Source organism: Terrapene carolina, unplaced genomic scaffold (genome assembly GCF_002925995.2).
Source record: "Terrapene carolina triunguis isolate 2854851 unplaced genomic scaffold, T_m_triunguis-2.0 Scaffold247, whole genome shotgun sequence".
In the NCBI taxonomy this organism is placed as follows: domain Eukaryota; kingdom Metazoa; phylum Chordata; order Testudines; family Emydidae; genus Terrapene; species Terrapene triunguis.
In genome coordinates, this window is record NW_020664598.1 from 13,070,158 (window position 1) to 13,087,411 (window position 17,254).

Sequence of the window (17,254 nt, forward strand, 5' to 3'; positions counted from 1 at the left end):
TGTAGGGTGTGCAGTGTAGACAGTGTAGAGTGTGCAGTGTAGACGTAGCCTTAGATAATGGACTAGCCTTTAGCTTTACAAAAAAGGCCCTACCAAATTCACAGCCATGAAAAACGCATCAGGGACCATGAAATCTGGTCTCCCCCCCCCCGATCCGTGAAATCTGGTCTTTTGTGTGCTTTTACCCTATACTACACAGATTTCATGGGGGGAGACCAGCATTTCTCAAATTGGGGGTCCTGACCCAAAAAGGAATTTCAGGGGGGTCTCAAGGTTATTTTAGGGGGGGATCACAGTATTGCCACTCTTACTTCTGCGCGGCCTTCAGAGCTGGGCAGCCGGAGAGTGGCGGCAGTTGGCTGGGCGACCAGCTCTGAAGGCAGCTCCCCGCCAGCAGCAGCACAGAAGTAAGGGTGGCAATACCATACCAGGCCATCCTTACTTTAGCGCTGCTACTGGCAGTGGCTCTGCCTTCAGAGCTGGGCTCCCGGCCAGCAGCCACCACTCTCCAGCTGCCCAGCTCTGAAGGCAGCGCCGCCACCAGCAGCAGCAGTAAGGGTAGCAGTACTGCAACCCCCACAATTACAACACCGTGAAATTTCAGATTTAAATAGCTAGAATCATAAAATTTATTATTTTAAAATTCCTATGATAGTTAAATTGACCAAAATGGACCGTAAATTTAGTAGGGCCCTATTCATAAAGGAAGCCCCAGCCACTCCTTTTACACTGAACCAGACAAAGTGTTAGAAAACACACTGTACATCACAGTAAAAAATTCAAGCCAGGTAGAAACTCTCAAGAAGACTCAGCTTTGGTCAATGTTCATTTACCTTTCCCTGAATTGCTCTCCGTAGACTGGGACAGCCTCTTGACGCGCTTCTTCCCCCTTCGGGCCTCATAAATGGCGTTGATTTTCAATACCAGCTGCTCAGCAAGCAGGAGACAGAAAACAGGGTTAGTGCCCTTTCCCCAATAAGGGAGATGAAAATGTTATTGTTCCAAAGGGAATTTTCAGTTTCCTAATCCTGGTCAACAACCTTCCAACCAGTAGACCCTATAGGTACCATAAACATTATGACCCTGTCTACCCTTTGTTGACAATGAGTCCCCCTGGGCCATGCCCTGGACCAGCCCTCCCCACTCCAGTGGATTCGAGAACAACAGATCACCAGTAAAGATTAGGGTTAAACTGTTCTCAACACCTCTTACAGAAAGCATGTTAGAGACCTATTGAGGATTTGAAAACCTACTTAGGTTACTGAGAACCTTATTTAAAAAAATGCGTTAGACACTTTATACATTTTCCATATGGGGGGAAATCAGTGCTAACTGAAGCCACTGTTAAAATGAGCTTTTAAAAAAAGTCTTTTAGTACAGTCCCTTTTGTAGACTAGTCAGGGCTGTAGATTCAAGGGGTCAGCTCATCATCCCTCTTTGCACTGCAGGCAGCGAGTGACTCTCACAGGGCAAATGGGGGTTCCCCTTGTGTAGGGAAATCCCCAGGTGGTTTGAAGTCAGTATAGCCAGTTCAAGGCCAGGTGGCTCGTGGCCATCAGTTGGTCCAGTTGGTGTCCTGGGAGTAGGATGAATGGGGCATGATCAGATCTTGCTGTCATCTAAGGCCAGTGGCTCCTAGGATATATAGAGCACCTGAGGCTGATCTACCTTGGCCCAAAGCATTCCCTGGGTATGGGACAGCAACAAGGTGGCAGAATGCAACTTACACACAGGTAGACCTGAAGATCCAGCTCCGAGAGTTTTAAAAAACAATTTCAAACGAATCCCGTCCCATCCACCCCAGCGGCACAGCTCAATTATTGATATTTTTAAATATGAAATAGATGCCTAACATGACACAACTCATCATGCAGATGGGACCTTGGGGGAGGCACAAGAAGCAGAAAGGCTTTATGTTAAGAGTTTGGCTTTGTTACTACGCTAGTACATACACACCTATGAGCGACCCTGGAGAACAACCATCGTGTAATCATCAATGATAAAGAGGTGCTGGACTTACTGACTTAGTACAAATTTGGTCAGAAATGCTTTAAACAAAAGCCTTTAGGATAGATCATTTATTTCACATCTCGAGCTGTCTGTCCTGGTTCTCATGTTGGTACCAACATCAATGTATATAGTAAATCTTATTCACGGGCACACAGCACTACACTCACCAATAAGTTCACACCCCTTAACTTCCTCATCCATGGCACTTAATGTGAACTTGTGTACACACATGCACATCCTGAAACATGAATGCTCACTCTCTCTCTCACACACTCACACACACACACACACACACAAGCACACTAAGTAGACACATGGCAAAAATCTGCATCTCTTTTTAGGCATGAACACAAACATTGTGAAGACCCAATATGTACAACACAGACATGCACAATTAGATTTGTACACATGAAAACACATGATCAGAAGACATAAATACACAAAAGCACACATTTTCCCAAAGGAAGACTGTCTGCTCAGAGACACAGTTGCAGCCTAGCACTGCTAACCTTTGCCATAGCCTTGCTAAGAGCAGGAAAAATAACCATGTTTTGAAAGCATTCAATACGTGGTCCACAGCCTCACTTGAATTGAACCCAACTACTCCCCGATCTAAATCTAAAATAGTGTCATGATATATGAAATCACAGTCAATCTTAAATAGGAAGTGTTGTTAAAGAAAATATCTATAACTACAGACAAACAAACAAGATTCTACACAGCTTGAGTTCCAGCTTTGTCTCCTTTGTTTATGTGGGATCATACCCCTGCTTGGAACTCTTACAGCACATTGAGACATCTAGTGAATAATATCTTGAAAGAAAATATATATTATCACCAGGTAACAACTACTGGACACATGGCCCTTCATTGGATCCACTGCTCTCCATGTCCTTCACTAAACATGGCTGGAAATCAAGATGTATTCTTTGCAAAAAATTCATCAATTTTCTATCAACATTTGAATTTCATTAAAAAATCTAGTTGAAATTTCTAATTCTGAATTTTTTTTTTTACTGTTTTATCCCTCACAGTAGTGTAGGACATGTCAGAGAGAAAAAACACATTATTTAGACCAGTGGCTCTCAACCTTTCCAGACTACTGTATTCCTTTCAGGAGTCTAATTTGTCTTGTGTACCTCAAGTTTCACGACACTTAACTACCTGCTTACAAAATCAGACATAAAAATACAAAAGTGTCACAGCACACTATTATGGAAAAATTGCTTGCTTTCTAATTTTTGCCATATAATTATAAAATAAATCAACTAGAATATAAATATTGTATTTCCATTTCAGTGTATAGTATGTAAAGCAGTATAAAGTCATTGTCTGTATGAAATTTTAGTTTGTACTGACGTGACTAGTGCTTTTTATGTACCTGTTGTAAAACTAGACCAATATCTAGAGGAATTGATGTACCCGCTGGAATACCTCTGTGGGCCCGCAGAGATACATGTACTCCTGGTTGAGAACCACTGCTTTAGACCTTGCAGAGATCTTTGGACCCCTTTTTTCCCATGAGAAAAAGGGTGGGTGGGATGTAGAAAATGTTTAGTACTAACTGTGAAAGGTTAATGGAAATCAAGTCATAGCCCAGAACTCTTCCTAAATTTTATGGGCATGACATTGGAAATTGCACCAAAAATTTGTCCTTATCAATGTAACAACACATGAGAAGCCAGAATAAGGGGGAAAAAAAATCCTGAAGTTACCTTGGGAATCTTCCTTCTCCTCTTGCCATTCTGAGAATCTCCCAGGGAGAAGAAGGTATCATCTGGGCTGCTGGGGGTAGAGGGAGGGCTGATTTTGGAAGGGGACCCAGTACCGTCACGACTCAGTTTCCGTATGTCCAGCAGTTTGAAACTCCGCCGCTCTGAGTTTTGTCGAAAGAAAATGGGTTTGGAAAGCAACTGGGGAAGGAGACAGAACGGAGGAGAGGAAATAAATTAACACAGCACTCTCTATCTCACCATACGTCTCAAGGAAACATTGTGACAGCACTAATTTCAATTAGGTGAGCTGGAGCACATGGCTAGCACACAGGCAGACGTGGCTTACCAGTATGCTTGGCAGATTCTCACAGGCCCAAGAACTTTGCATGGCTGTCACAGTTTTCACAGGACTACTGCGCAAGACAATTAAAGACAATATTGTGCCAGACAATTAAAGACAATATTCCAGAGAAAGGTGCAAGAAACCCCATCATGGACAGCAATGGAAGTTAGTTTCTTCCTAACCCCATCAGTAAATGGTTGGTTAAGTCCAGTCATAGCCCAACAGGCTGATATATTATAGTATCACTGTTCAGATTCTAAATTCCCCAGACCAAAGGAGCTGGGAGTAGTGCCAAAGCAGCATACTCAGGGGGAGGGAATGCCTCATATATCCTAGGGAGCAACTCCGGGACAATGCTGGGAGAAGCTCCAGAGAGAGATAGGGCCACTGTGAAATGACACTTTGGGGGAAGTGTGAAGAGGAAGTAGAGGAGGGAATACAGAGGGAAGTCATGGAGCATTCTCTCCTCACCAGTTCTAATCCCTCCACTATTTGTAACTTTTTTATTTAGCGAAACTACAGGAACCTATGTGTGGGTGTGAAGGTGCAGCTTCCCTTTACATTGTCAGTGTTGGCCAGTGCCTACAATTTTTCCTGTTGGTATGTCACAGGATGAGCTTGGGCCTTTAAGGGGGTCAAAGTTCAACTCACTCCTGTGATAGCAGGATTTTCAAACGCCCTCAGCGTTGGCCTAATTCTGCTCCTGTTTGAAGTCAATGGGAGTTCTGCCATTGAGTCAACAGGCACAGAGTTAGGCCACTGCTGTTTAGATAACAAGCAGTTAATTCAAATGGATTTCAAATTCAGCTCTCTGGTTAAATCCGAGCAAGCTGCTTTTCAGTGCAATGACTCTTGGTAACAACTTTTATCGCATTCTCCTTCTTTATAGTACAGCAGCACCCGGAGGGCCCGAGCAGGATCAGCTCTTCTTGTGTTGGGTGCTGTACACCCACAGAGACAATCCCTGCCCTGAAGAGCTTACTCTGCCCCCCCTCCCAGGAATGGAACACCTTCCAGGGAGGAAGGAATTGGGGGCAAAAATGAGCTGTCTGCTTCTTCACGGCTTCCGAGAGAGTGAAGAAGCTTCTCCTTTGGAGACTGGCCTCCACTGCTTCTTCCATCAACCCAATGATTCAATTTATTTATGATGGGTCTTCAGGGTGGGGAGCCTCTCAGACATTCCTAGTCAGTTCTGGGTTGGGGGAATGGGACGGGGCAGGGCTCTACCACGATTTGGGTCCAGTAAGGTCCATGCTATAGTTGAAACTATGCTGGCTATCAGACAGGGTGTTAACAGCACATTTTTCCTGACCAACGCGGACAGCAGTTTTTTGTGTTAAGAACCATGTAGCAGTATAACTGTGTTATTTCAGCTCCTAGATACTACCTTGACAGGGGGCGCCATAAGGATGAAATCCATCCCCGTGCAGAGGGCCAGCACAAGGCCTATGCAATAGTTCAGTCCCATTTTGAGAGCTTGAGTGGGACTTACGAGGTGGATGGGTCCTTGTATGTGCCCTCTGCACAGGTGTGAATTCCATCCCAAATACCTGTGATGAAGAGATTAGCTATACAGCCATGCTACAGTTTACCTCTGGGGGGTAAGGAGCTGATCAAAAAATGCAGACACATTTTCATAAGAACATTTCATTGCAATTTCACATTTTCTAAAAAATCTCAATCACCTTAGAAGCTGGTTGAAAAACAGCAACATTTTTTGGGGGGGGAAAAGGTGTCAACATTTTGAAAAAATTGAAATCAGCCCTAATAACAATATCTGCAGCTTGGATAGCACGGCGAGGGCTCTTGGTAAGGAAAACTGAGCTTATACCCCCGCTGTCGACATTACTTGTTACTAGCGTGATCTTCTACTGTCACATGGGCTGAGCCTGAGGCAGCCTGGACAGTGTAAGGCAGCGTTTCTCAAATGCGGCCACCATGACCACCAGGGGCTTTTCTTGCGGCCACGACAGCCTCCTGGACAGTGGGGGTGGGGCGGCAAAGCAGTGGAACCTCCCCCAGGGCCACCAGCAGGGGTTGGGCCCTGCCCCCCTCTGGAGCCCCAAACGCCAGAGGAGCAGGCAACCAGTGAATTCCCCACCTTGCTAGGGGCGGTAAGTCTTGGCTTCAGCCCTGGGGTGGCGGGCAGCAGGATCCGGTCATGTGGTTTTGGGTTCTGGCTCTGGACTCTGGCCATGCGAAGGCCGGTGCCGGCCCTTGGCTCACACACACACGCCTCGCATCTCCCCTGACCCCTGCTGCCTCACCGGTCACCCATCCATCCCCCCATCGCTCCTGGACACTGCTGTCCCCCTACCCACCTCCCCGTCCAGGGCTTCTGGCTTGCCAGGGCTGAGTAAGTCTGCTGTGAAAATTTATATGTGTATGTTTGTTAATATTACTTTTCACAGCAGACTTACTAGCTAGCTGGGAGGCTGTGAAAAACAATATTAACAAACATACAAATGTTACTTTTCGCAGCAGCAGACTTACTAGCTATCAAGTCTTTTAAAAAGCTACTAAAAAGCCAAAGAAACAACAAAAAGAGAGAAGAATGTGCAAAGCACCTTATTTTGGGTTTCTATTCTGTTTAGATCCAATACAGAATAGTGACAACTGTACATTATTTTTATTATTGAGTCTGCAAAAAAACCCAAACCCAACATAATTAAATTACAATGATTTGGAAGCATATATGTGCATATTTATTTGTTTTTCCTAAAGTTAATTAAGTATTTTAGGAAAAATTGTCAGAGCAGCCATCAGCAAGAGTTGGTGGCTGCACTCGGAGGTCACCAAAAAATTGGTTGTGAGAACCCCGGGTCTAAGGGTAGAACAGGTAGCAACTGGAACGACACAGGAGGCAGACAGCATGGCTGCCCTTCACTGGATCACAAGCTTCCAGAAAGAGGCGCAGACCATATATTTACCCCCTCCTCTGGTCTCATTGCTAAAGAGAAAGACAGCATCAGATTGAGAGTTGCAGCGCTTGCATGAGATGGGGGAGTCCCCAAGAAAGTAGGACCTCAAGGGTGCACTTGTTAAGGATGTCTGAGCTAGCCAGGAAGTCTAGTAAGCGCCTCCCAGTGAAACCACAGGGAGTTGGTTGCTACCTTTAACCAAACTGATCAACGGAAATCCAACAGGACCTTCCTAATGGAGGGAGCGATAGATGCTTCACTTCACAATTCTTAACAGCTGCAAAAATGGATTACATATTGCCCATGGATGCTGATCAGATTACTGGGCCTTGACTGGCGGCGCATCCAGTGCCACTTTAAAGAGGAGGAGGCTACCTTACACTGCAGCAATAAATGGCCTTTCCCTGGTTTTAAATATTGTGAGTGAATGTAGCACTCATAAAATTGTGGGGCTAAAAGCGCAGGGCTGAGCGAAATACAAAGCAGCCCAGAACAGGTAAAACTTCCTTCTCGTAGCTCTGCCAATGGTCCTCAACTCTAAACCGCAACCCCACCCTGCTCTCCGGTTCTGGGGTTCCGCTAGATTGAAACTGAGATTGCCATCTGGTGGGGATTCTCTGTAGAACTGGGCCCAAACCAACACCCCAAATGCAAATACCCCTGAACCTCAGGAGAGGTGAGCCCTGGAACCAAATTTTGCAACGAAGGTCCACAGTTAGTTTTGTGCTGGACACGTGTAGAGACTAGATCAGAGCACAACTCATTTTCACTTGGAACCTAGTAAAAATCTGACTCCAGGTTTCCAGAGGCGAGAGGCCAACACGAGCCCACTGCACTATCACAGCCCTTAGCAAGTCTGTGCATATATGAGTTACCATCTTGGTTAAGATCAAACAGCTGCCCTTCCTTTTGTGATCTGCTTGCTTTCCCCCAAACTGCTTGCACGATGGGGAGGCTTCACTGGGAACACATATTTACAGAGGAAATGGATCCAAACAGGATTTTGTCCAAAACAAAACATGATCGCTGGGATCACACCCTTCTTGCATAAAATCTTAATGTAGCACTAACAATTACAAACCCTTAAATCTTATCACGGATTATTGAGCGAGTTCCAGATGCATGCTCCTGGCATACTGCTTAGGAGTTAACCCCCGTGTGAGAAAAACGAAAACAAGACACCGCCCCAAAGGGTGAACATGGCAATTCTTGTGCCCATGGCTCTCTATTCTCGCTATTGCACCTCCCCTCAACAGTAGCTAAAACCTAAAAGGTAAAATGCTGGCCCCATTAAAGTCAATTGTAAAACTCCATTGGCCTCAATGAGAGCAGGATTTCACCCAAAGCCTTTTGGGAACTGGACACAAGTCATGCTGGTCGAACCAGGATACCTTGGAGGGCGTGCCAGGTACAGAGGAGGTGGGGGATGCTGGGAAAGTCAGGACACATTTCTTCCCCAGGCAGCGGCTGTTCATCTCAATGTCTTCATAGGGGTTTTCCTTCGATGGTGGATCTGCAGCAAAAAGCCACATGCTATAGGTAAGAAATGCAGAAAATCATGGAAGAGTCCCACAAAATCTCTGCTGGGATCCTATGGCTTTCTCCCACCTCCCCCCATCTGGTGGTTAAAAAAAATTGTTCTCAAACATTCTTGCCATCCCTTCCCTCTCTCCAGCTCTGGGAGTCCAGCTGCTTACTGGATTGCATCCAAATCCTGACCAGGATGTATCCAGCCATAGAATTATGTCACAGAAGTTAGAGATGGAAAAGACCCATTAAGTCCTCCAGTCCATTTCCCTGTCAATGGAGAAGTCATAAGGTTTTCATATACCGTGGCCCTTAATATCCCTTCTCTTCATTCTTCTGATTCCCTGTTCTCTCTGAATTAAAGGCCTGTGCTCCATCTAAGTCCCACCTAAGCCTTCCAAATATCATTTAAGTGGGTCTTAAGTGGTGCATAAGCCTCATGCTGCTAATTTGGGGTGCCTTGATTTGTAGGTGCCCACCTTCAGACAGCTAGTGCCTGATTCTTCAGAAATGCTGAGCACCCACAACTCCAGTTAACTTGAAAGTGAGCTGAAGATACTCAGCACCTCTGAGAGATCAGGCCCTAGGTATCTCAGTCTGGGTACCTAAAATCAGTGATGGAAAATGTAGGCCCAAGTGTCTGAATGGGCAGGCAATTTATTACGAGCCTTCTCTTTCCTTATGCATACTGTCGTGCCACCACAATGGAGAGCCATTAGTTAAAAGCAACCTTCTTTCTCCTGTTCTTGTACACATCTAGCTGAGAATGAAACTAGGGGGTCAGTAATGCTGGGGCAGGCACTGCAGCTTAGCTTTGGATCCTGTATATGGTTTGTATTTCTTCTTTGGCTGTGCAACAGCCTGCCCTGCCAGAGGTCAATGGAGGGGGGGACCGCAGCTGAAGTCATCAGACAAGGACACAACACCGCAAGACCTTTTCTACATCTTCTCCTATGATACTCCATGAGTCTATGAGTGACTGTCTGGACTCACCAAGGTGAGGGAGGTAAAAGTACTTTTGTCTATCAAAGAAAGCTGCATGCAAATGTTCTGGAACCACACACTGCCCCTGAACTAGAGAACTTATTTTAGGTGTAGGTTTTTCATGGATGTGAATTATTCCAACTGTAATTATCTGATCAGCATTTAACACACTGGAGAGACAGGAGCAGTGAGAATTAGCACTCAGTACCAGGGGACACTGCAGCTCTCCTCCTGCTGCCAGCGCTGTTTGCAGACTGACCTCCCACTTGGTATGGCAACTCCCATCTTTTCATGTGCTGTGTATTTACACCTGCTACTGTATTTTCCACTCCATGCATCCGATGAAGTGGGTTTTAGCCCATGAAAGCTTATGCCCAAATAAATTTGTTAATCTCTAAGGTGCCACAAGGACTCCTCGTTGTTTTTGCTGATACAGACTAACACGGCTACCGCTCTGAAATTTGTCAGCTTGGGGAGAGAGGCGTGGCTGTTTAGGAATGGAGGGATTTGCCAATGCTTTAACCCTGTAATATGATCCATGTTATTCCAGCTGGAAGGGTGACACTTACATAGTGGCTTTGACCAGCAGCTGTTAGGCAATCCCCTGTCCTTTGGCCCCCAAACCAGCTGGGGAAAGAGGGCACATAAGGTCCCCCTATCTCTTGCAAAAGAGGCAGGCAGCTTTAAAATTTACAACTAATGCCAATCTCTTCTGATCGGGGAAAGGACAGGGCATCTCCACCTTGTCTGTAGCAAATCCCAAGGGGATGCGTGTCCTTTGTGAGACCTCTCTAACCAAACACCATGAGAGTTTGCTAAGATCAAAATGGCAATGCCCTGCTGGTTCCTGTGGCTCTCTCCCATCCCAAACAACGTGACCCACCTCTGTAGGATACAACAGCACTGATTTCCTTCCTCTCCAGCTAAACTCTGCCAAGAGGTTCACTTAACTCTAGCTCTGCGACAGCTAGACTCAAAGCTCTTCAGGACACGGGATGTGTTCTGCTCTACGTTCTGGAAAACACTGTGTATGTAAGTGTAGGATAATACAATAACATTCTTGGGAATGGCGCTGATGGAATCTCAGCCATCCCCAGGCACCTGCACTAACGCTGAAGGGTGGGATAAATCACAGTGCCACAAACGCGAACCCAGGGATTGTGGGACCCAATATTTTAATTTCACAGTCACCCGTTCACACAATATTTTTCTTCCTGCTGGCTGATATTTTGTGTGTGATGCACCACAGCATGCTCTTGCCTAATAAATACACTCTCCTAGGTCAGGCCTTGGACTGTGACACGTTTTCATCGATGGTCTCCAAGTCTTTTTAGTTGTCCAACCCCTCCCCATCCCCCTCTTGAAGCTCCTACCCAGAATGTCTTCATACACGTTTTCCTCAGATAAAGTGCGTGTGAGGGCCAGCTTGGTCTGAGCGTACCAATCCACCCTGCCATTCTCGGACGACGACTGCAGCAAGTCTTCAAACTCATAGGACTTCCTGTGCCATTCGGGGGGGAAGGGTGGGAAGAAGGGGGTGGGGGAGAAATAGGATGGAGAGTGATAGAGATAAACAGACTTTACAAGTCCAATAATTCAATATCATTCACTCGTCTCCAGCAAGTCACTCAGCCAGCAACATGAGCTACGGAGGAGCATCAGTGCACCACAGATCCATCCCGTACAACGTATAAAGCAATGTTGACACAACAATCAGTTTTTACCAGACTGGGACTAGTCAGCAAATGTCAGGGTTGCAATGGTTTATTTAGTGTATAATGATTCTAACACACATGTAAAACACTATGGGCCACAGTCTGCAACACCTACGGCACATTTACACGGCAATCTGGGATCTGACTGCATCACGGGTAGACATACCTGCGCTAGCACAGCTAAAATAGCAGTGTAGATGCAGCAGCACAGTCTTCAGTGTGGACTGTCCAAGCACGCCAAGGACCCCGGGTATCTACTCGCACTGCTAGCTCGCACTAAGCCCATGTCGCCCCAGTAACACTGCTATTTTTAGTTCTGCTAGCACAGGTAAAGCTAGCGTGGATATGCCTACCCATGCTGCATGCACGCCTCTGACTGCAGACTTGACATACCCTAAGTAGTGTCTTCCTCCACAAGCAGTCCCACTGATTACTACTCAACATGAGTAAGCATTGTCAGAAATCAGGCCTCCTATGGGTGGTGCAGGAGAGCAATATGCAACATTGAATAATGAGAAGGGACAGCAGTGGAGCATCCTAGCCTGTCGATCACAGAGAGGTTTAAAGTCCTCTCCCAGTCCAAATGAAGTCAGGAATTTTTATTTTTAAGGTAGATCCACTGCAGAGGATAGGCTCAAAAAGAACAGTACATTTTTAAGGCAGGTTTTTCCCCACCACTCAAATATTTGGACTTACAAAAGGGGATGGGGTGGGGAGCAACCTCCAACAAAACATGAGTAAACAAGGAACAGACTTGAGCAGAAAGGGCAGCTCTCCTCTGAAAAGTGACAGTGTAAAAATGGCATGGCAAGGTCCCCCCTGACCATCTCTCAATGGCTTCTGATCAGCTGTGCTCATTCTGCAAGCAAAAAAGATTGTTTGTTTTGTCTTTAAACTGGCAACATCATGAACTCATCCTGGGATCGGCGAGTCAAGCTGGAATCATTCATTCTCACTCATTGTCACTAGTCATAGGATCTCCATCTCAAAGTCATTACACCTGTGGAAACCTATCGGCCTTGAGTGTTTGCACACAGGTGTAACAGAGCAGAATATATCCTGCAGGCTCGTGATCACTGACATTGCTGAGGCGGAAAGAACACTACTTCACTTTCAGAGCCCAGGGTGAATTTAGGGAGCGGATAGTCAGAAAGACATCCTCTTACTAATGAACAAGGTTGAGACCCAATAAACATAGACCCCGATGATGCCACTTTTGTGGAGGCCCTTTTCAGAAGCAGAACTGTACACCACCATTAAATTAATCAAGAACTCCTGTACCAGCATTAGAATAGTAAAGCCAGAATACCTGTGGTCAGCATTATTCTTATGTTTCCCATTCCATAGTCTTCTGCTGACAGCTGATGGGGGAGGAGAAGAAGGGAGAGGAGGGGGAGGTATAGATGGCAGAGGGGGCAAGTTTCTCTTATTTCTAGCTGCCGGAATCCATCCCTCTTCTCCCTCATGTTTGAAAGTTCGCCTGGGCTTTGGAAGTGGGTTGATGAAGGGTTTCTTCTCCGGTATCCCTGGTTCTGTGTACACATTCTCCATGCTGTGATCCTTGCATTTCACTTGAGATGCTTTCACCTCTTCCAGAGTCCCAAAAATGGGCTCACTGATTTCTGAGTCTAAGCTGAGGAGCCTCTTATTGAGTTCAGAGCCACATACACCTTCCTGGTCCTCTGGGAAGGTTTGTCCCTCATCTGCCTTCTCCTGCAGACAGTGTGGGGAATAATAAGTACCTGGCAACTGTGGCTGCAATTCTGCTGATCCTTCTTTCAAGGCCTGCTCCAGTTTCTTGACCTGAGTCAGTACTGAAAGGTTCTCTTTCTGGACCTCCCACTTACCACCTTTCACCTCCTTGCATTTTCCAACACTGGAATCAACCTCCTCTTCCTTCTCCTGCATTTCCACTTTCCTCTCTGTTCCCTGCCCCATGCTCTTTGAAGTGCCCACTCTTCTTTCATTCTCTTTGCCTATCCCTTTGCATTCCAACTCCCAGGTTATAAGTCTCTTGGTGTCCACTTTCCTAGGCCCCAAAACTTCCCCACTCATCTTCTCCACCACACATGGCATCTTGTGCTCCTCTTTAACTCCTTGCTCTTCCTCCTTCCGACTGACCAGAGGAGAAGGTGTTTCCTTTTTCCCTTCCCACTCGGAAATCTTGTCCTTGATACTGAAGGGCTTATTCCTCAAACTGACTTTCCCAGCTGACTGTAAATTCTGAGTGCCTCCTATCTGTCTCCTTATGATTTTGCTGCTCTCCTTGACATTAAGATCCACAGATTGGTCACTGATAATCATTTTGGGACTCAGCATGTTCTGCTGAAAGCAATCTAGCCTTGGATCCAGCATCAAGTTCTCCAGTGATTTCAATGGGCTTTTCACCACAGAAGAAACTTGTTCAGCTTTAGGTCCTAGACTCAGAGTGAAACTGGCACCTTCAGAATAATTTTCACTTGAAGACCCAAACCAAAGTCCTTCTAATTCCTTCACAGTGTTTCTATTATTTTTACTTGCAAGCTTGACCCTACACAGCAAAGACAAAAGAGAAGAAAAAATCACTTTTGCTGATCATTCTAGGTTTGGTCATCAGTACACCAGCTCTATACGCTCTATTGAAGCAGGTGAGGTTGGCAGGGATGCTCTGCTGCTGCAGAGCATTCTCAGGGGAGGATCCTGGACTCTGGAATGCACTCCTCTCTCTTGCTATGACAGAGCCCAGTTTGATGCAAGACCTGTCTATTATCCCAGGCTTTCTCTGAGGGAGTGGAATGGGGTGAGCATGGGTGGGATTATAGTTTTTGAAAATTAAGAGTGTTCATACTGAGAACAGGTCCATTTGTATTTTTGTATGCATTTTAAATAGAATAGTAGGGCTTTTTTACTTCAATTTAGACAGGTGCATCAAAATAAAAGTCAAAATGGACTCTAGTTTATTTAAGATTTAGTAGCTAGCACATGATTATCAAACAGACGTGTAGACTTGGGACACCGTAGGTATTCCTCTAAAGTCTACTCGGTAACGCCTTTCTAAATAGACTATTTGGCTTAATCATCGAGACAAGGCATAACAAGATCCAGTGGCTGGCAGCTGAAGTTAGCAAAGTTCAAACTAGAAATAAAAGGAGGGAAATTAACCAATGCAAATGATTTTCATGCCATCATTTGGAATCTTTAAATCAAGGCTGGATGTTGTTCTAAAACATAGGGGCTAGTTCAACCAGACGGTATTGAGCTAGATGAAGGAGCCATTGGATGAAATTCTATGGCTTGTGTTACACAGGCAGTCAGGCTAGATTATCACAGTAGCCCTTTCTTGCCTTGAGATCGATGAAACAGAAGAAAGAACCTCACCCATAGTGATCCTCTCCCCCAATAATTTCACTTTCCAAGTTTTTCCAGAGAGCCCATTAACACAATAACATTGCACTTTTATGTTTCTTATTATTATTGTTCATCAGTCACACAGCTGTAACATCCAGGGGACCCACAAAGGGATTAGGCTCCCATTGTACAAACACACACCACACAGAGAGTTCTTGCCCCACAGAGCACGCCATTTAAATGAAGCTTGTCATGGCAAGGGATAAAAACCACTTAATTACATGACACCTGGCTGCATCAGACAAACATGTACTTCGCCGAGCACCTGTCACCCAAGGATCTCAAAGTGCTTTTATCAACATCCATTAAGCCCCAGCTGGGAAGACATTCACATTTATAACATAATCACTTCAAACCCAAAGCTCTTCAGAGCACTTTGCAAAACAATAAGGACTTGTCTATGCTAGAAAGATGGCATCAGTGTAAGTAAATCAATTTTAAAACTATTTAGTTACAGAGGCACAACCCCCTTAAGTTAAACCAGGGGTGGGCAAATGCTCACGAAGTTGGGGGGGTGGGGTGTGAGAGGGGGTGCGGGCTCTGGGGTGGGGCCAGAAATGAGGAGTTCAGAGTGGGGGAGGGGGCTAAGGGCTGGGGCAAGGGGGGTTGGGGGTGGGGTGGGATGAGGCCTCCGGCTGGGGGTGTGGGGCTCTGGGGTGGGGCTGAGGATGAGGGGTTGGGGGTGCAGGAGGGTGTTCCAGGCTGGGAACAAGGCGTTCAGAGGGCTGGAGGGGGATGAGGGCTGGGGCAGGAGGTTGAGGCACGGGAGGGGGTCAGGGGTGCAGGCTCTGGGCAGCACTTACCTCAAGCAGCTCCCAGAAGCAGTGGCATGTCCCCGCTATGGCTCCTACACGGAGGGGCAGCCAGGCGACTCTGCGCACTGCCCTATCCGCAGGCACCGCCCCCACTGCTCCCATTGACCGCGGTTCCTGGCCAATGGGAGCTGCGGGGGCAGGGCTTGGGGCGGGGGCAGCGTGCGGAGCCCCTTGGCTGCCCCTGTGCATAGGAGCTGGAGGGGGGACATGCCACTGCTTCTGGGAGCCGTGCGGAGCAGGGCAAGCCCTGGACCCAGCTCCCCGACGGGAGATCGAGGGCTGGATGCGGCCCCCAAGCTGTAGTTTGCCCACCCCGTGTTAATCCAACATAAATGCACTTACCCCAGTTTAGTTTAATTCTATCAACTCCTGGATTCATATAAATTGGGTGAAGTGCGTCTACACCAGGGGTTGGCACTGACGCAACTAAATCAATTTAGTTACAATGGTGCAAAAACACAGTGTGTAGGTCAGCCCTAGGTTTCCTGCTGGTAGTGCAGTGAGCATGTAAGCAAACCTGGCAGCCATTATGCACCCAGCCATAGCTAACACCCAGCCTCGGACATTGGCATCTGTGGTTACCAAATGGAAGGGAGATACTAACCAGGGTATCATTGTCCCCAAGTCTCATGCTCCTGTAATTTCTGCCTATTTCAGTGGGAGGAGGGACTTTCGTGTAATCTTTTGGATGATGCCTCTAATGGGGTGGACCCCCCCCCCCAGTCTAGCAGTGCACTGTGGTATCATCACAAGTTATTAGACTAACATCAGGATGTGGGATTTAAACGTACAACCTGATGGCCTAGAGACACCGGCTGAGGCATATTGATGCTAGAGGCACATTTTAGGCTATGAGAGAGAGCACCAATGGAAAGTAATGACTCCCTCTCCACTCCCCTCCCTTGGGAAAAAGAAAAACAAGAATTTAGGACTTTTCACCTCTCAATGGATTTGCAGACACCGTTTTCAGACTTGCTGCTCACGTCGGCTGCCTTGCTAGCTGTCATCGTGTCAGCACCTGGCATGGCGACAGATCACCTGGGGGAAGTCAAAGCAACACTGAAATGATCAGAGGTATTGTGACAGACTGACAATATCCTGTAGTATCCTGACCAAAGGTTATGGAATGAAGATAAATGTTACTAAATTAAGTAAAACGTGATTGAATCAGGGTTAGTACCTTGGGGATTCCATTGTATTAAAATGCAATTGTGTACGTGTTACGGGGCACTGTATGGACCTTCTCTAGGAAGAGGGGGATGCTAATGTACTTCCTCTGTTATCAGCCCTTTGAAATGTTCCTCCCTCTCCCCCCACACAGAGATGTGCATATGCTAGTTCAAATGGGATTCTCCAGTGACCAACAGTCAAATTTATTGGATAAATAGTCTGGTTTTAAACTGACTTGGAGCCTTCTTCCTCATCCAGCAAACAGTCAGGACTCTGGTGCATGGAGGGCCCCAATCCTTACGGTAGGATTGGAAGGATGGGGCCTACTGAGACCCCATAAGACTGGGTACGTATAAGGAGCTGAAGCTGTGATGAACTTGTGACCACAAAGGAAACTCCTCAGGTGGCGTGTCGAAGGACTGCTTCTGTCAGAGCCCTTGTTAGGATAATGTCTGGTACGTTTATTGACACGCGGGTAGGTTTGTCTATTGTTTTAGACACGTTTTCTCGACAGTGCTTTTACCCTAACAATAACATAGGCTCGCATAAGAAGAGCTGTGTGGTCTCTATAACCATGGGCAGTCACACTGTTAACTTTCAGAGTAGCAGCCGTGTTAGTCTGTATCCGCAAAAAGAACAGGAGTAGTTGTGGCACCTTAGAGACTAA

General features: G+C 46.3%; 1 protein-coding gene across 1 annotated transcript in view; it reads right to left on the reverse strand.

Annotated features, from left to right (window-relative positions):
• DENND2A (DENN domain containing 2A) overlaps positions 1-17,254 on the reverse strand; it is a 90,022-nt gene that overhangs the window by 28,383 nt on the left and 44,385 nt on the right. Inside the window, exons 2-7 of the mRNA XM_029912801.1 lie at positions 16,357-16,455; positions 12,525-13,745; positions 10,874-11,001; positions 8,381-8,502; positions 3,726-3,923; positions 832-927 (exon numbers count right to left, since the gene is read on the reverse strand). Of these exons, the coding sequence (XP_029768661.1) occupies positions 832-927; positions 3,726-3,923; positions 8,381-8,502; positions 10,874-11,001; positions 12,525-13,745; positions 16,357-16,442 (1,851 nt within the window). The 5' untranslated portion in view covers positions 16,443-16,455. The remainder of the gene's footprint in view (positions 1-831; positions 928-3,725; positions 3,924-8,380; positions 8,503-10,873; positions 11,002-12,524; positions 13,746-16,356; positions 16,456-17,254) is intronic.